The sequence below is a fragment of the Mirounga angustirostris genome, unplaced genomic scaffold (genome assembly GCF_029215605.1).
Source record: "Mirounga angustirostris isolate CCGP_5_RB_7025 unplaced genomic scaffold, mMirAng1.0.hap1 SCAF_7, whole genome shotgun sequence".
Classification (NCBI taxonomy): Eukaryota; Metazoa; Chordata; class Mammalia; order Carnivora; family Phocidae; genus Mirounga; species Mirounga angustirostris.
In genome coordinates, this window is record NW_026991715.1 from 129,342,316 (window position 1) to 129,362,057 (window position 19,742).

At 43.8% G+C, this 19,742-nt stretch overlaps 1 protein-coding gene across 6 annotated transcripts in view; it reads right to left on the reverse strand.

The window, feature by feature from the left end:
* PDZD2 (PDZ domain containing 2) overlaps positions 1–19,742 on the reverse strand; it is a 218,794-nt gene that overhangs the window by 177,077 nt on the left and 21,975 nt on the right. The window contains exon 1 of one of the 6 annotated variants that reach the window (XM_045862945.3): positions 1,607–2,216. The exons of 4 other annotated variants lie outside the window; for them this stretch is intronic. In XM_045862945.3, the coding sequence (XP_045718901.2) occupies positions 1,607–1,626 (20 nt within the window). In that variant the 5' untranslated portion in view covers positions 1,627–2,216. Of the gene's footprint in view, positions 1–1,246; positions 2,217–19,742 lie in introns of those variants that run through there. One more of the 6 variants, XM_045862962.3, reaches the window with a different exon arrangement.

Genomic DNA, 19,742 nt, shown 5'->3' on the forward strand with positions numbered 1-19,742 from the left:
AAACCTGACACAGGCCTCCTTTCCCAAAGCCCACCCTACCTGTGAGTCCTATGGCTGCATCCTAGGGACAATGGATTTGACTAGAGATCTGAAAACAAGGAACTGTGGGTAGATCCTGTTAACTTTGTTAACTATCTCAGCTAAAAAAAGGGCCACAGTGAATCTGTAGGTCATTGAGCGTATAGCGGTCAGATTAACATTGGAGGTAGAAAGATCCCCCGTACCTTATTTTTCAATTCATCTGCAAGGGCAAAACAGTCTAGGTGTGCAAAGTTTGAAAGAACTATATTTCAGGTGTATTTGAAGATGTTTATGTCATGCCTTTTGTGATATCATCATTTATGGTTTATGTCATGCCCCTTATGATATCAAACTCAGCTTGACCTATTTTTATGAAAAGTGTTTACTATTTACATTCATAGCTTTTCTCCCAGAAATGGTTCCCAGGATGATAGCTGTAAGTTATCTCCTCCTTACAGGCATCTCATGACACAAGATTGACTTAATTTCACCCCTAGTATTTATAAACTATCTACTAGGGAGTAACAACATGATAGATAAGGTCATTCTCTTCCCAAACATCTTTCATCTTTAAATTCTTAGATTTGTGGACACTAAATAAAAATGTTCTGCGCATCAGTGGTGGGGGAGTTGTCCAAGCAGGCTGTTTAGTAGTTTGGGGCAAAGATCTGTCCCCAAAAGAGATCGTGACCTCCTGAGGGCTCAAAAAAAAAAAAAAAAAAAAGTTCCCGCTGGTCCCAGACGCATCTTTGCTCTAGCCCAGATTCCTTTCCCTGCTAGCCAGAAAGAAGCATGGGACAAGGGCGGTGTAACAGATGCCCGGGTTGCTGGCGCACCCCGCCCCCCCACGCACACACTTCGTGGGCTTCAACAGCACCCCTTGTCCGAGGTGTCTGAAAGAACCGTGGCTCTGGAGCCCCTCCAGCCTGGCCCTTGTGCCCCCCTCCCCGCCTGTCACACACTCCAGGCGCCTCCTTCCGTCAGGAACTGACAAACCAGTTCCAAGTCGGTTACTCCTCCTCGGGAACACAGACCGTCTCTAAACACGCCAATCCCCCAAGTCAAAAACAAGACACCCTGGTGATCCGCGAGATGAGCTAGTTGGCTGCGGCGTTTTTCCGAGGCTGTGGCTAAATTTCCACATTTGTGGATTCAGCCTCCACCTGCACCCCAACCCGATGCGGAGGGCAAGCCTGAGGCTTGCGTTTGCCAGGCTTGTTCCTACCTCCAGGTCTGAAGTCACCTCGACGGGACGCCCGCTGCGATGCCTCCGCCGGCGGCCGGCGTGCGGGTCGCGCGCCCCTGGCGGCGCTAATCTCTGGCGCCGGGACCCCGCGCGCCCGCGCGCCGCTGCCCGGTCACCTGCCGCCGCGGGCGGGGCGCGGGAGGTGGGGGGCGCTCAGCTCGGGCTCCCCGCCCGGGACGCCGCCCCCCGGCGCGCCTCCGCGCCGCGCCTCCGGAGCCGGGGCCCGGCGGCCCGCTCCATGTCGGTGGGCGGGCCCCTCCTCCCGCCCGCAGCCCGGGCCGGGACGTTATGAAAAGACCGTAACGGGGTCCCCGCTCGGCCCGCCACTGCCCGGCTCACTTGTCAGAACTGCACGGCATTCCAGAACGCCTTCCCCGGTCACTCGCCGGCGGGGAGAGGGGAGCGCCCGCGGGAGGGTTGCAGGGCCTTGGCAGTTGCCGGGCAGACACCTTTGTTGACCTCGCGCGCTCGGGCGGCGGGGAGGGGGGGCGCCTCCCGCCGTAGCCGGGAGCAGGTTTGGGGCCGAAAACGCCCTTCCCAGACACCCTCGCCCGGTCAAAAGTTCTCCCCCGAGCCGCGGCGAGAAGCTCCGCCTCCCCGGCTCCAGTTCATTTCATAACCGCTGCGTTTCATAACCAGCAGCAGCGTGGGTTCTTCCAGGGGGTGGGTGGGGGAGCCCCAAACCAGACTCACAACCATCACACCGGGCAGGAAGTCAAGAAACTTTTCAGAAACCTCCAGTCAGAGTCTTTCGGCTGCTTGGACCAAATTTACCACCGCCGAATTACAATCGCCCGGTGACTGCACGACTTAAGCATTTCCTTTACACCTTCTCCCGCTCCCGCGCCCCTCCCGTCATCTGCGGGGCTCAGTCAACAAGTCATCCCCCGGAGAGGCAGGAATGGGCTTGGGCCGCTCAGCCATCTCTCCAGCTGCAAACTGATGAGGAAGCCCGACCCACGAGGCTGAATTGTTTACATCACACCCACCGAGGGCTTCCTGTCTTAAATTAATGGGAATACAAATAAGACAGGAAAAGAGTGTTTGCTTTTCTAAAAGCGGAGGGAGGGCTCTCAGAGAGAGGGGGAGTCACCCCACATTTCATTGCACGAAGAGATTTTTTTTTTAAACTTCCAATTTTATTTTATTCCACCTTTCCACTTTTAACACTTGTTGAAAAGAAAAAGCATCGCTGTGCCAAACCTCAAACCATTAAGGAAGTTCAGCTCACAACACATTTTCACCTGGCTTCGAAAGGGATCAGGTCGGAGCTCCCAGAGGGCGCTAGAGGTATGGAGACCACCTGTGGTTGAACGGCACCAATCTAGGCACAAAACGAAGCCCTGCCTCCTGGGACTTGAGATGGACACACACTCATCCTACTCCTTGGGTTCATACCAGAATCTTGCCCCAAACCTATGTCTCTAAGCCATGGTTCTCCTTTTGGGCATCCAGCAAACCCTTAAAGTAAATTAGCTTTGCAAGGGATAGATCTGGTGGAATTCGAAGTAATTCATTATAAACGAAGAGGCAAAAGAAGGCTTCAGCTCTCAGTTACCATTACTGTTACTGGACAGTGTAATTAGAGTCCGGGAGGGGCCAACCCATGTCAAGGCCAGGCTGGAAATCTGTCTTCTCTCAGAAGCAGCCCACAGAGCGCACTGGTAACTAATCATCGTAATCACGGCTCCTGAATTCACCCTCAGTTGCTTCATTCAGGTTACACAACGGCAAACCCAGAGACAGGCAGGAATGCCACGTGGTGGTGGTCCTCCTTTGAAAGTACTAGAAGGAAACAAAACCCCAGGATAAAGTGTATCTCCAGGAGGTGTGGGTATTGCAACCAGCAATGATACGTGGAGTTACGGGGTCTGATGAGAACAAGCTTTGCAAGCCATGCCTCAAAATACGGCAATTCCTGGGTCAAAACCAGTTAGGCTTATGATTTTAGGAAAAGCCAAGTACATCAGAACTCTTAGAGTGTCTGGCTTACAAATATTATAAGGCTTCAGTGAATGTTGGCTCCTCACCCCCCTCCCTATTCCCTCTCCTATGCTTTGGGGTGGTAGTCCTGGTAGATTCATTAGCATACTTTTATGAGGCATCTCAGTATCTGATAAGTTTTATGAGAATTAGGTTCAAATTGAATGATTTTCTAAAAATTTCAGAAGTCATCCTTTCTTCCCTTCTGATTGCTTTCCCCACTGACAGTTTCTTAATATTTTACTTCTAACTCTCTCTACTCTATCAATCTGGTTATATAATTTATGATGTGCAAACCAATGTTGTTTAAAGTAAATCCAGGATTTTAAATTTAATACAAATAAATATTCCCCCTTCCCCCACCAACTTTGTTGTCTAAGCTCAGTTTAGGGTGTGTATATGCCAGGAATTAAAATTTGAGCACATCTGTATAATAGCTTAATTTCAGGAAAGCTTTGGAATGCAGATGACATTCTATCAGCAGGCTAGAAAGATACGGTGTGCTTGGTCTTTTGCCCAGCTTGTTTCACTGCTGACTGGAAAACAGATCAATGGTTCAGTAAACAAAGGGGTGCTTAAAAAGTGGTCTCTAATTTTACCCTAGGTCTGGTTTAAATAATACTTACAATTGCTATGTGTACAACCAGAGTCTATAAGTAATATTAATTTGAGCAGAAACTGCTGATATATTAAGAGAATTCAAACACATGAAGGAAATGGTTCATTAAAGAGAGTTTAGAGTTCAGCACGAAGGCTGATTACGAAGTAGTGTCCTGAGGGGGATGATCAAAATGACAGGCACAAATGGGGCTTAATATCTAGATTTGAGAAAAACAAAGATGTGAGGATCACAGCAGACCATGTATTCAATATGAGTCTGCGTACTGTACTGATAAGAAATAGGCAACACAACACTGGGGCGAGTTCACATTGGCAGGAGGTTGACATGAAAGGGAAGTGCCTCTCCCCACTTCTTCCTCCCCCATAATAAAGAATTTGGCAGCAGACAGACTCTTATTAGGGTGGTATGTCCAGTGGGAGGCCCCTTATTTTAAGGGAGTTGGGGAGACACTGGAAAGGTTCCAAAGGAGAACCAAAATGATTAAAGAGACAGAAAATAGAACCTTTGAGGGAAGGTTAAAGGATTTGCAATTGTTTAGTCTAGAGTAAAAACTGCCTAAAGGCAAACTTAACAGTCGTCTCCCATTTGAAGGGTTATTATAAAGAGGATACCGACCAGCTGTTCTTCATCTCCACAGGAGACAAAAGAGGTAAGAGACACAAACGCAACATTAAAATTTGGGTCGGACATGAAGAAGGCTTGCTTGATGCTAATGGTAACTGACCTGACACTGACATCACTGGACAATCTTCACCTATCAGACTCCCTCTTAAGTGATAATCTTGCGTGTTTAGGCAGGAGCTGGGCTAGAGAACGCCTTCCATTTCCTTCTAGGGCTAAAGTGGTCATCATTACTCCATTGAATGTGGGAGCAAAGATCTTGAGCATCCATGCTCTATGCTCACAAACAAGGCACCACAAGAATGTGATCCTCCCCACAAACATATGCCCGCATCTCATTGGACCTTTGTTTTTTGGAATGGGTATCTCTAAGAATATGTCCAACTCTTAGATACTGAATAGGTGATGTATATTTAAGAGACTCGCTCCTCTATATTGTTTCTCTGTACAGGCAATGTTGCTTTTTGTTTAGCGGGCACACAAATATTAGTTGATGATGATGTTAATGATAATTATAGCTATGGATTATTAAGTTCTTACTGTAATTAGGTTGGGCACTGTGCTAACAACTTTATGTAGATTGTCTTTTTTTTTTTTTAGGAGCCCTGTGAAGTGGGACTAATTATTAGCCTTATTCTAACACAAGGAAACTGAGTCACAACAGGGTTAAGTAATAAAGCTAGTAAATGTTGGAGTTCCCAATTCAAACCCATCTAGTTTGACTCAAAAGGGTGTGCTTAACGATTACACCTCTGCCTCTCATCAAGTATTTTTACCTCTCAGGAGGGAGGAAACATTGCAAAAAGAAGCATTTATGCTTGTTGGCCCAAGCTGAGTAAAACCAAGACTTCTACAGGTTTATTTACATCACCTGGGGAGTGCAATCATTTTTCCCCAGCGTAGGAGAGGAAAGGACTGGCTTTGCCTTCTGATTGGAAGCATACATTGCTGTCTCTCACCAAGCTGAAGAATCCAATCAAGGTTTACCTCTATTTTGTTTTTTAAAGACACTTGGCTATTCATCTATAATCTAACCTTGCATATAGTAGGTCTTCCATGACTGTTGAAAGAATGAATACAAATGCATTACAACAGTGATGCTTTGAGACAAACTGAGCTGAATTGAGTTTTTGCAGCATGCTGGTGGGCAGACTCTGGTGGATCATTTCTCTGGGCCTCTTATCAGAGTCTTAAAATCCAACTGTTTCCTTTTTTTTTTTTAAAGATTTTATTTATTTATTTGACAGAGAGAGACAGCGAGAGAGGGAACACAAGCAGGAGGAGCGGGAGAGGGGGAGAAGCAGGCCTCCCGCTGAGCAGGGAGCCCAATGCGGGGCTCGATCCCAGGACCCGGGGATCATGACCAGAGCTGAAGGCAGACGCCTAACGACTGAGCCACCCAGGCGCCCTCCCACTGTTTCCTTTAATTCAACATCTATGAGAAAACATATGGATGGGTCACATATTTTTCCACTGTCAACTACTTTTAGATGGAGAAAAGATTTTTAATGGGGCTTATTGAGTGCTGTTGTTTATCAACAATAGATGATTCATGAGTGAAACAAACATCAAAATGATTTTTAGAAAGGCAAATGAACCACACACAAAAAATTAAATGCCTTGATCCAAATTACTACAAAGGACAGATATTTTCCCATTAGGACAATTTATCCTGAGTCTATAAACAGAGAGGGGCATAATTATCCATGTGTTTGCTAACAGATCTAAACCTTATGTAGCTATAAAAAGCTGGAGAGAGGAAGAAAGAGGAAATTCCCAGGAGAAGATCCCCAACCACATCCAGGGCCATCAGATCTCCATAAATACAAAGCCCAGCAGTGGCACCAAGTGAAGCATGAGAAGAAACCTCAAGATTTTAACACAAGCCACAGAAATAACTTTGAATTGTCTTAAAACTAAACAATGACAATTCTACCCAATAAACTTGCAGCTGACACATGGACAGAATGGTGACTTATTGGTGTTCCAGATGTAGTTAATAGAAACATGATGCCCAGAATAAAAAAGGTATTCAGTAAATGTTGATTGGATGTACAGAAGAGTGAATGAATGTCTGAACAGATGCCCAGGCTGCCTCTTTCCTCCTTAAAATCTCTGTTGGAAAGATGTTTCCGAGGCTTCAAGCCCAAAGCCCCCACAGAGGGGTTGAACAATATGACACTGGTACTCTGGGAACAGTTGATGCAACCAGAGATGGTGTCCAACCCAAAGAGACCAATTTGTGACCTTGCCATAAATACAGGAAGGGGAACTGCAGTATCTGTGAACCTTGATTCAAAAGCTCCCATTATTTACAATATAGATTCTAAACTATTTGAAGTCCAACAGAATCAAGCACTAAGTGGCCAGCATCTATTGAACACTTACTGGATGCTGGGTTTTATTCTAAGCCCCTTGTATATTAACTCATTAAATGCTTATTACATTCTTAACAATATGTACTATCCTTATCAACCTGTTTTCCAGGCAATGAAACTGGGCTAAGAGATTCCTTCATGAGCTCATGGTCATGTAACAAGTGTGTGGAGGAGCCAGAATTCAAACAAATTCCACCTGGAACCAGTGTAGGTTCTTTGGCTACCCAGTGTTACCTGTCCGAATCCTACCTCCCGCCACTCCTCAGCACAAACTCACTATTCCAATCAAACCGTTTATCCACAAATATTCAAAGAACATTCTCATCTCTGCAGGATGTGTTCCCTGACCTCCCTAGCCCGTTACCTCTCTATTCTGAGTGTTCACATCCCCTTTTCTCCAGTGAACGCAACTGGAACTTACCTGGCTCCTATCACATCTCTCCAACTAGATGTTAAGTTCCTTTGGGGGTAGGACAGTGTGTTGTATGGAAATCTGGGGATGTAGTCTGTAGAAAGACCTAGATTTAAAGTCCACATGCCATAATTATCACTCATGAGACCCTGAGTAAATCATTTAATTTTTATTACTCTTATTGGAACCATATTCCTTAAGGGCTTATTGGGGAGGAGAGCTTAAATGAAAAAATGTATATGAAGTGTTGGGGATGATGCCTAATATTGTAAGCCTGTGATTCTCAACCACCAGCTATTTTGCCCCCCAAGGGACATTTGGCAATGTCTGGAAATATTTCTGATAGTCATAACTGGGGAGGGGTGCTTCTGGCATCTGGTGGGTAGAGGTCAGGGATGCTGCTAAACGTTCTACAAAGTATAGGACAGGCCCCTGCAATGAAGGATTATCCAGTCCAAAATGTCAATGGCAATAGTGCTGAAGATGAGAACCCTGCTATACACTATTACAAATTTATTAAAAATGTTTCCATTCCCGTCCCTTTCCTTATTTTTTTACAGTACTGTGCTTATGGTAGGTATTCAGTAAATCTTTGTTGAGTAAACCTATTCATAAGTGGGTAAGTGAATGTATGAATCCTAGGACATTTTACTAGTAAACACCTGACTGGAGGGTGTGGTCCAGCCATGGCAAGGGTTGAGTGGGAGTTAATTAACTTAGAACCAGAACTTTCCAATATCCATGCTCAGTGAAAGGAATTCTGAAATAAATCCAATCTAATACCAGGGGCCTGTGCCCAATGAAAGTGATGTCAAAGTTGGTCCTAGGAGAGCTGAAGAATTTAGACAAAGGCCAGCTCCTTCTGACTGGTGGCCTCCCAAATGACTTGCTATTACCCTGCAAATGCCCCCTCATCTGTTTCTAATCCCTACTCCAAAGAATAATAGAGCAAAAGAGCCAGAAGACCATGGAAGAATTTGTTCAACCGCTCATCCCTTGTCCACCACCCACCCCTGCAACAACCACACACAACTTGGAGCCCAATCAAATGAACTCTCATCAAGACCATGGACTGGAAAACATGGTAGAAGCAAAAAGGACATGCAGTCATTACTTGGAGCCTTCATTCAACAGGTTCAGTAATATCGGCTGCAAGAACTAGAAATCCAAGAATAAAAGCCTACATTCCTGGATAGAGCATAAATCACATTAACAGAAACCAGAAACGAGAGAGAGGGTGAGGGAGAAGGAGAGAGAGGAAGGGAAGGGAAGGGAGAGGAAGGGAAGAGAGAGGAAACCATTCCTTCCATCTCCCATTCTCCAGGCTTCGTGGCAACATTTGCTTGCATTCCATCTTCTGCAGTCAGAAAATATAAATGGTTTTTGTGTAGTTGTAGATGAGAACATTTAAAACTTTAGTCTCCAGTCATCTTTAAGCATCTCTGGGATGTTTAATTACCTGAACTAAATTGCCTGCTCAGAACTGTGAGAACAAGATAGGTTCTTTTTTTGCCTCAGGCCCCTGAACACATTGAAACTGGGATTGTCCTCCCTGCTCTAATCACCTTCACCTGGCTAATCCCTACTCCCGTCTCCGGACTCAGCTTAGACATCACCTTCTCCAGGGATCCCCCTGACCCTCTCCTAGACCCGTGAAGCTTTGGTAGCATTCCCACAGTCCATTCACTTGACTGCTTACCCTTCTAGACTATAAACTCTTTTAGGATAAGGTTGTATGGCCTTGTTTAATATTTTATTTTCAGGGCCTAGCACCGTGCCTGGCATGTATGTGTGCCCAACGGATATTTGTTGAATGGGCGACTATAAATCAGGAAACTTCCAAATGCATTCATCCCTATTAATCCCTAATTACTTATTGAGTGCTTTCTATGAACCAGGAATAGGGCTAGACAACGGGAAAACAACAATATTACCTTAATATTAATAACAATAACAGTAAAAACAATCACAGCTACTGTTTATTGGACATTTACTATGCACTAGGCATCATGCCAAGCTCTTCCAGTATTCTTTTATAATTATCCACCCAAAACCCATGTGGCAGACACTATTATTATTCCCATTGAACAGATGAAGAAAGATGCTGAGCCACTTCTATGGACCTTAACCACACAGATTCTATGTGAAAGAATCTCTGACGTTTAAGTCCCTCAAGGTCTATTTACATGGGCCTAACTCACATTGACTAAGAAAAAGTTACCTGTGAATTTACCCGTGACCTTTGCTGATGTGTGTCCCCTTGCCTAGAAAGCCCCCATCCACTCTTCATATTGTCTGAAATTTATTTTTAAATATTTTGATACATCAAGTGATGATAACCCTAATCTACATTTTAGAGGCCCTGAGCTAATGTTTGAAGGACACTTATCAGAGTCCACGCTTGAAATATTACTATCTAAAGCTGCAGCAGAAAGTTCTGTTGTTATCAAAATGGGGGCTAGAAATATTTTTTTTTTCATCTGTGGAATGAGAGATTTTTAAGATAAGTTGGTTGGAAAGGTTGTGTAGCCACTTCTGTCTTCCCCTGCTGAGTTACAAGAATCTGGGGAGAATCAGCTCCCGGACACCTCTGACTGGTGCTTCAGCTGTGGAATACTGTTGGTCTGGGGACCCCCAGTTAATGGAGGATTTTGTCACTGGTGATTCTTCTCACAGAGGGAACCTGCTGGGAAGGGGCTCACTGGAGCACCTACCAGAACTAGCAGTGGAGATATCACCAAACATAAAAGCAGGTTGTGGACTCTTTCTGTGTGGGCTTGCTAATGCCTACTCCACGTATGGCAGGAGTCAAAGACTTGCTTTCATGGTAACCTACCACCGGGAAGTGAGGTTATCAGACAGGAAGTATAGAGCACCCAAACTTTCCTGATTGCTATTGATATTTAACAAAAGAGCCTGACAATCAGCTCAGGTCAGGCTACAACATCTGCTTTCCTACCTGGGTCTCTAGGCAAACACCCATTCATGTTTCAGCACTAAGCTCAAAAATCCTCGCTGCTGTGAAGGCTTTCTTGATGAGTCATCTCCCCTCAGGAGTTCTGAGGAATCATCTAGTTGTTGAAATGGCTGCCTGCATGTGACTGAGATCCTTCTGAGAAACCCCAATTACTTAAGATAACCTAGGCAGGTCTCTTTCTACATCTTGAAAAAGCCCCAATTTGGGCGCCTGGGTGGCTCAGTTGGTTAAGCGACTGCCTTCGGCTCAGGTCATGTTCCTGGAGTCCCTGGATCGAGTCCCGCATCAGGCTCCCTGCTCGGCAGGGAGTCTGCTTTGTCCTCTGACCCTATCCCCTCTCATGTGTTCTCTCTCTCTCAAATAAATAAATAAAATCTTTAAAAAAAAAAAAAAAGAAAGAAAAAGCCCCAATTTAGCCAGTGGATTTATTTTAGAATACGATTTATCAAGTCAAGGGCCACACTAGGTACTGAGGGAACACTGATAAGCAGCACTGACCGTGGGCCCAGTGAGCTCAGAGACCACAGTGGGACAAGAAAGGGGCACCAGGCAGTTCGTTACAATGCAGTGTGGGATAACTGCTAAGTCCAGGGAGTTGTGACAAGCCCACCAGGGGAACCTAATTAGTCCTGGAAGGCCATGGAAGGCTTCTAGAAGTGACTGTAAGCTGAGCCCTGAGGATAAGCAGACATTAGCAAGGTGAAGAAAATATTCCAGGAAGTGAAAATGGCAAGAACAAAGGTCCAGGGCTGAGAGAGAGATGCCATGTTCTGAGGTCTACAAAGGGTCAGCCTGGCAGCAAGTTTGGTCAGCCTGGGGCCAGTGTGAGGAGAGCAGCAAACTGGGCAGTGGCTAGAGAAGTATGGTTTTGTGAGACAGTGGTTTGGGCTTCATTCTTGAAGGGCTTTTAGCAGGAGTGCCTTGAATGGATTTCCATGTTAGAATGATCATGTTGGCTCCAGGGAGAATATCCCAGAAGACCAGCTGGGCAGAGGCAGAGAGGGGTGAGGAAGCTGTCCTATGAATCCAGCCAAGAAAAGATGGTGCCTACCCTGGGGGCATCTCTATGGACTTGTCCTTCCCCTTTATCTGGGATAAAACTCGGGCATTGCTCAGTTTACAGGCTCTCTCCCTCTGCTAGACTGTGAATCCCTTGAGGGCAAAAATTGGAATTTATTTATCTCTGGAGCTTCAGTACCTGCAAGTGATAAAGCCCCCAGTAAAGGGTTGGTTGGTGCATGTCTAACGACAGAATTCCTTATGGACAAAAATGATTTCCTTTTGCTGAATGCCTCATCATCAGACCTCCACCTCACCCCTACATCCCTTCCACATCTTCTCTGCTATTGCTGTCTGCCCATACCTCTTGCAGCAACTACTATTCCCTTTTGCATTTGGTTGGTCCAAGGGATAAGTGGACTTGCTTCCCTTCATCAGACGCAGATTTTGATTCTAGTCTTCATAGCCCCCTAAATATCTTGCATTGCCCTTTTCTCCCACCGTGGCCCAGCTCATCCCACCACTCTGTGTAGGCAAGACTTTACACAGGTCCCTCCCCCACCATCTTGAAAGTTTCCCAGGGGTGACCTCACCTATGTGGAGCACCTACTCCCTCCCATCTGATATCCTAAATCCATCTCATTATTTAAGTGAAAAAATAAAAGTTTCACCATCTGCAAGAAGCATGCATGAACTCCAACTAACCTGGTACAGAATCTTACCCAACTTAGTCCCATTAATATGTATTCCTGTCAACTGCATATAATTTGATGGTTCTCCATGTTTTCTCTTCAAGGACATAATACCAGAGATTTGCAGATTCACCTCCTTGTCTCTACCTCCCTTGCTTGTACTTGTACTCAAGGTCCTTCTTCATCCTCCCCTTGCCCTGTTCCCTGGAACAAAGAAACTTCTTCTAGCCCACAGAGGTCTTCACTTTGACCTACTCCTGAGAATTAGGACTTAGAAGGATGGATTTAGAAGCATTTAATCTAATCTGCCTCTAGGCCTGGTCCACACTTCAGCCCTGTCAGCTGACTTTATAATAGTGAGCACTATGTTACCCAGAAGGGCCTTCATAGACTCTTAAAGAGAGTTAAAACTGGATAGTATCCCAGAGATTTTTCCTTTTCCCAGAGGCCTTCACCTACCAGGGGCTGGTGCCCTTCCTTCCAAATAGGTTTGTACCACTGTTGCCAAATAAAATATAAGAGACCCAGTTAAATTAGAACTTTAAGTGAAAAATGAATACTTTTTAAGTATAAGTATGTCTCAAATATTGTATGGGACTTTTTATTTGCTAAATCTGACCACCATAGTTTGTACTTGTTACTCAGAGGTTTATTTTTTTTTTAAGATTTTATTTCTTTATTTGAGAGAGAGAGAGAGAGAAAGAGAGAGAGAGCATGAGCAGGGGGAGGGGCGGGGGAGAAGGAGAAGCAAACTCCCCCCTGAGTGGGGAGCCCAACGCTGGGCTCGATCCCAGGACCCTGATATCATGAGCTGAGCTGAAGGCAGAGGCTTAACCAACTGAGCCACCCAGGTGGCCCATGTTACTTAGTTTTTATAAAAATCATATTTACACTCATCAATAGGTAAATAATTATCCAGAAAACAAAGGATATATACGTTGTTAGAACATGGAACCCTTGAAAAATATTCTTTGTGCTCTCTGTTTCTCACTCTGATGAAGGTCTTCTTATAAGGGTAGGTTTTTAATCATCTTTATAGTTCACATGGAGTCCCTCACCTCTCTGCCCTACCTTTCTCACTTGGTTTTTAATTCTCTTCCCTTGATTACTCTTTGCATCATTAGGTTCAACCATTTGACCTTTCTTTCCTTCCCAAGCAATTACTATTCAATTGAGTACTTCACCTTGACTTGCTCGGTCTTATGATGATGTATCAAAACATCTCCTCTTTACAAGTCAGTGAACCACATTAAGGAAACACTGAATGGCTAGTAAGTAGTTCCCCAATCAATTCTTCCAAATTGACCTCAAGGATCAGATTCCTTTTCCCAATTGCCCCACGCTCTCCAACTCTGGGAAATCCAGAAAAGCAACACCAGGACTCCAAACCTGGCTCTGATCTGGTCTATCATTGCTTCCCATCAGCTGGAGAAAGTTGGGAAAAGCAAAGGACCAGATAAAGCTCCAAACAATATTCTCACAAAGGAAAAGACTGGATCCTTCTCTGGGTCCCAGGGGCCACCTCAACCATGTTGTTTACAAAAGCCACACTATTTACAAATAGTGCCATACAAAGGGCATGCCTAACATCACCCCAAGGAGTGGAGAGTTTAACCCATTTATAAATGCATGTTTGGGGGGAAAAGGGTATGAAAGGGAACTATGACTTTCCAGTTTTCTTTTTTTTTTTTTTTTTAAGATTTTATTTATTTATTTGACAGAGAGAGAGACAGTGAGAGAGGGAACACAAGCAGGAGGAGAGGGAGAAGCAGGCCTCCCGCCGAGCAGGGAGCCCGATGTGGGGCTCGATCCCAGGACCCTGGGATCATGACCTGAGCTGAAGGCAGACGCTTAACGACTGAGCCACCCAGGCGCCCCAACTTTCCAGTTTTCACAGAGAGTAACTGGATTCCAGGTAAGAGACTGTAGGTGAGACTCAGAGGGAACCAGCGTAGCTGGCAAGATCTGATAAGTTATGGATGCTCCCCGGGTGGGCTGGTTAGGAAGGAAAGACATTAGTGAGATCCAGAAGGAGTTGTTAGTGTATCAACGGGGGAAAACCCACTTTGTATGACCAGGGTCACAATTTAAAAACAGCCATTGTGGTTGAGAGGCATGTCATTGCTATTTAAAACTTCCATCATATTATCAGTATTATCATCACTCTCATCTGACTATCACTTCATTCCCCATGAGGAAGATAAGACAGATCACTGTCACACACACTTTATAGGGAAAGAAACCACCCTGAGAAGAATGGAACTTCTAGAGACCAGGTTTCCTGACTTCTGGTCCAGGATGCCTCCTTTGCCTAGCAGATAGTTTTTGGTCTATTAGGTACCAGCTGGACACTGGCCGGAAAGCCACTTTCAGACTCATCCCAGTACCTCTGGAAGAATGTGCTAGGATTAGGGTTTGGGCTGTACTGGAATGAGCAACCCAGTGGGAAGAGGAAGGCCTGGGTTTGGATCCTGGCTCTTCTTTGCAAGTGTGGATTCTCTCATCTGTAGCTGGGGATAATGACAATTACCTCGCAAAGGTGCTGTGAGCTACAAAATGAGCTGACGTGTGTGGAGTCCTGGCACGGAGCTGCAATATGCATAAACATCATTATTAACAATGGCTCTAATTGTAGGTTCAGGAATCTCACTTGCATAGAGGAGTTCAAATATATGCAAATCCCCACTAAGATAGGGAAGAAAGGGATGGAAACTGGTAGTTTTTCAAAGCTACCAAAAGATTTGTTGAGTTATATGTTTTTCTGAAGTGACAAGAGAAAGCTGCAAATTAATAATGGCTCACATTTGTCGAGCACTTGCTGTGTGTCAGACACTGTGATGAAGCTTTACATGGATATCCTCATCTTCTCTCCCATCACCTTATGTCTTAGGTATTGTTCTTCTTTGCTCCAATTTACAGGTAGGGAAATCCTTGGTTTAGTGGGGTTAAGAAATTGCCTGATGTTACATGTTTTATAAGTGATGGGATCAGGACTCATTAAATTCATGTCCTTAAGCGCACATGTGTAGTCCAACCAAACCATTCATGTGTGCATGTTTGCATGCAGGTTCGTAAGGAAATACACCAAGTATCAGCAGTGGTTACCTCTAGGTGGTGAGATTACAGGTGATGTTGACTTTCTTCTTTATGCCTTATTGAATTGAATACTTACTGCTTTTATCATTTAAGATGTTTTTCATTTTGATAACAAACACAAACTTGAAAAATAAACCAAAATGAGGACACATGTGGGGGGAGGAAAGATATAAATAGGCATGACATTTTCAAAGACCATCATATTAAACTTTCAATTTTTTTCTTTCAATCCAAGAAACCTTCACAGAATAAAATGAACTTCTTGAAAATAAGAATTATATTCCTCCCTGCCACCTGAAAGCTCAGGTTCCATCAGCCCTGTCTTTCAGGCAGATTTGAGTAGAATCTTAAATCTGCTCATGGTTTGAGCATCAACATTAAACCAAAGATTTTACAATTACCTACAACATCACCAATGAGTTAGTAAAATTCTTTTTGTTTTACTACATTTTCCCTTTGCACAACTACTTATAACTTATGAGCAAACCCCTTTCTCTTCTCTGGTCATTACCAAGGGATACAATGATGATAGATCAGCAAAGCGAATATTCATCTTACTATTTGCTCTGAACTCTGAAGTCTTCCTCAAGGAGAACTGTGATGATAAATAAGATTCAGTACCCCCTGTAAACAGAGCTAGTCCTCAACGATGACCTCCGTGGGAGAGTAAGGAATTGAAAGCAAAGGAACTCAAAAAATGATGACTTTTTCCTGTTTTTCTGCTATTGGCAATAGTGCGTGAGGAGCATGAGAAATTCACCTGTCCTCCAGAGCTGGGGCTCCAGTTTCTTCCTGGTGAGAGCTGCTGGGGTCCCCTAGGCCATATGATCTGGGAGGATGAGAGGGAGGTGTTCTGAGAAGCCAAGAGGAAGGCTGAGGGAGACAGAGGCTGTGCCCTCCCTTCATCCCATTGGAGCTTGCTTATAAGATGAGGCTAAGAGGCTTTCACAAGAGCAAATGGTTTGGAGTTCAACTAAGCAAGGTGTCCAGATTGCCTTCATAGACCTGACTTCCTGGGAATGCCCAGACTTGGAATTATCTGGAATTACAGTTGATGGGCTAGCTGCATGAAGGTGGCAGGGAGGTAGGATAGCCAAAATTGCATCAACACCAGACTACTGAATCAATGAAGAACCACCACTAAAAACCACAGACCTGTGAAGAAAACAGAGACAACTTGTCTGCCTACCCTTTGTTCTCTTTAATTTCATAAAGCAATGCCTCCACGTAAGTTTTAGAGAACTCACCTGTACATTTGCATGACTGTGTACCTGTTTGAATTTTGGTGATTTTCAAAGTGGAAAAGTGGGGGATTAATGATCAAAGTCTTCTAGACTCTGAGACTGTGCTGGCCACATGCTCATGCAAATCGCTCTGGATAGCATTTCCAGCTCCACAGGTTTCCAGAGTCTAAAATATACCCACAGTCCATAAAGTCTGGAAATACAAAATATTATTTCTAGTATTTTCTTTTTTACAGATTGAAGATGTCCTTGACAGAATTTTGTACATTTTATCCATGTTTCCAGAATTAACAGACACCATATGTATATATATTTTTTCCCTCACCCTCTCTTTTTTTAAGCCTTTCTTCCTCTCTTCTTTAGTCTTGACTCATGATTTGCTTTATTTTGAGCTACTGTATCAGTCAGGGTTTGATCAGAGAAGCAGGACCATCAGGACCAATACATAACATGGGATTTGTGATAGGGATTTGACTTCACAAAATTGTGGGAGCCAGTTCCAGAGTTTATGTACTCGTAAGGCTGTTTCTTCTGTCTGAGGCGGGGCCTGAAATCAGCAGGGCAGGCAACCCAGAAGGAAATACTCAAGTAAAGTGGGGAGGGCCAGGGCCCACAGAAACGTTTAAGGAAGAATGGGAACCTGCCTCACCCTCCAACTCGGATGATTTTGCTGACCTGTATTAGAGCTGAACATGCTTCTGGACCAGGCATCAGGGGAGCTGGAGGAGGAGATCAGGGGCTGGAGGAACCACATCCCCTGCCCTGGCCCGGGGGTCAGGGAACTGAGGGAGGAAACCCGGAGGAGCTGGGAGGCAGAGCTCCAGCTGCTGTACCATTCCGAAAAGGTGAATTACAAGAGATGGTGCCCAACCTTCTGAGTGCTCACATGCACACATACATTCCAAATCTCATACCCAAGTCCTCTCATGGCCCACACTAACACAGAAGTGTGCAAGGAAGACATCTGGGAAATGTAGCACTAGCTTGGTTAAGTCAACTCCAAAACAAATCCAGCATCACCTCCACTTCGAACTCAGATTCTCCAGGCATCGGCCCCCCAGTGAGGCCGTGAACATTTTATCTCCAAAATGGTATGGAGCAGGAATTGGCAAACCTTTTCTGCAAAGGGCCAGAGAGTAAGTATTTTAGGCTTTGTGAGCCACATATGGTGTCTGTCTCATTCTCTTTATGACCTTTTAAAAATGTAAAATTCATCCTCAGCTGACAGGCAAGAGTTTGCTATTCCCTGGGAAGAGAGCCACAGCCTGAGAATTTGGAGGCCAGGCTGCTCCTCTCGGCTCCAACATGAATTCCCTGGAACCTAGAGGAAGTCACTTCACCTAGTGGGCTTGGAACTGCTTGTCTGCAAAATGAGAGTTTTGGGCTAGGTCAGCATCAAGAATGCGCATCAAAGACACGACAGTCCGAATTTTGAGGGGAGTAAATTTCGTTTGAAAATGCAATATAGATTCTTACTGTAATATAGATTATTATTATTATTAAATATAGATTCTTATTGGGAATTAATTCAAGTATGTATTTCTTCTTCTCTCAAAACCAAATTAATATATATGGTATTAATAATCCTGGATAGACTAGATACCTTTTTCTAAACAGAATTTCTAGAGGTGATCATAAAAGCCTTTGCCTACTCCTCCATTTTTGTCATTAGAGCACCATCTTGGTAGAAGAGGTTTTAAGAAAAAGGAGGATTTAGACTGAGTTGTGGAAATGCGCAAAAATCATATTTGTTTGTTTTTGCAAAAATAATAAAATTACTACTCCTTTATGGAGAAAAGACTGAAACAAGCTTACACAAATGCCATCAGCATACTAATTTTTTAAGGGTACATTTCAATCTATTTCAAAACATATTAAGTCAGACTGGTAAATTGGGAACACTAATAGAGAACGCCTTTTGCAAACACAGCAAATTAAAAAGCACACGACATATAATACTTCTATTTATTTTTAGGTGGACAATTATGGAAATTGCAAATCTGGATCCCCTGGAGTTTAAGACTACATTCTCAATGACTGACGCTTCTGCCAGAAATAATGGTACTGACTCACGACCAGCGACAGAAGATGCACAAACCCAAGACTTCCATTTTAAGAAGGAATAATTTATTTTATTCAACAAACAATTACTGAGCTTTCATGATGTGTTAGATGCTGTGCTAGTTAGAGATGCCCACTCAACCCAAGACCTTGAAGCTCTAGTTTTTGTCATTGATAGAACGTTAAACATCAGCTTTAGAAATCAGTGAAGGAAAAGATGAGCTTGTTTCTGTAACTGTCCCTAGATGAACTCTTACCACTTGGTCAGTGAGGCAGGGTCCTCGGGCTAAAAGATAAACTTAAAAAAAAATTAAATAGAGCAGTACAGAGAAGAAAGGTATAGAAGATATTTGAGGGATAATAACTTGCAGTGGTCTCTCGTGGTAACGACTGGATCAATGACACACATCAGTGACCACCATCCTGCTGTTTTATCTTTGGATTGTGTACACTGGAAGGAGGCAAGCATAAAAATGATATAAATTGTCTTGCTCTAAATCATAACACACAGAGTATTCTTTCTTTGTCTCAAAAGCAACTGAGCGTTGAGTCCATTTGACTGGGCTATCAAAGGTATGAAATACCAGCAGACATTTCTGAAAAGCAAATATTCCTGAAGACTTCAGTTTTGTTTTGTTTTTTTTTTTTCTTTTTGATTACTCCTTACTTAGGACAACTAATAACAGAATGAAATAAATCTCTTAAAAGATATATTTCCCAGTCAAGGAACTTTTTCTTTTCTCCACAAGCTGTGGTCACCCACCACCTTTTAGGCTTGAAATACCAAAAAGAAAAAATCACCAGGATTAAGTACTGTAAAATATTCCAGGGAGCAGAAAGATGTGCATGAAGATGTCACTATTGAGTCACAGCTTAGAGCCATTCTCTACCTTCTCTTTCTGTTGCACAGTCCAGAACATTTTTGGAGGGTGTCCACAAATTCAAGAAACTTTGCCACTTCATCTTTAAGCTGATGTCTTGTCATGAAAGCAGCTGTGTTAAATCCCAGGGACCCTTTTTAAGCAAAAGCTCTTTATTATTTTCTTTGACTGAAAAGGTATATTAGTTAAAAATGGTGGGTATAAGTATATCCTATTCTATATCTTCAAACCTGGTAATCAGTGGTTAGCTAGCACTTGGTGGTGGGCGTGGGCAGTCACTCCAACTGGGTACATTCATCTCCAGACCTAGGGATCACTAGAGAAGGAGGCAAGGGGTAGAGGGAGACTTTTTCAGGTGTTTTCTCCTCTTGGCAACAAAACATAGCTTAGTTTCTAATGCTTCTTGCCTCCAGAATTGTGAGAAAATTAATTTCTCTTCTTTAAGCCATTTAGTCCATGGTTGTTAGAAGTCCTAGCAAACAGGTACACTTTCTAAGGCCAAATAATAT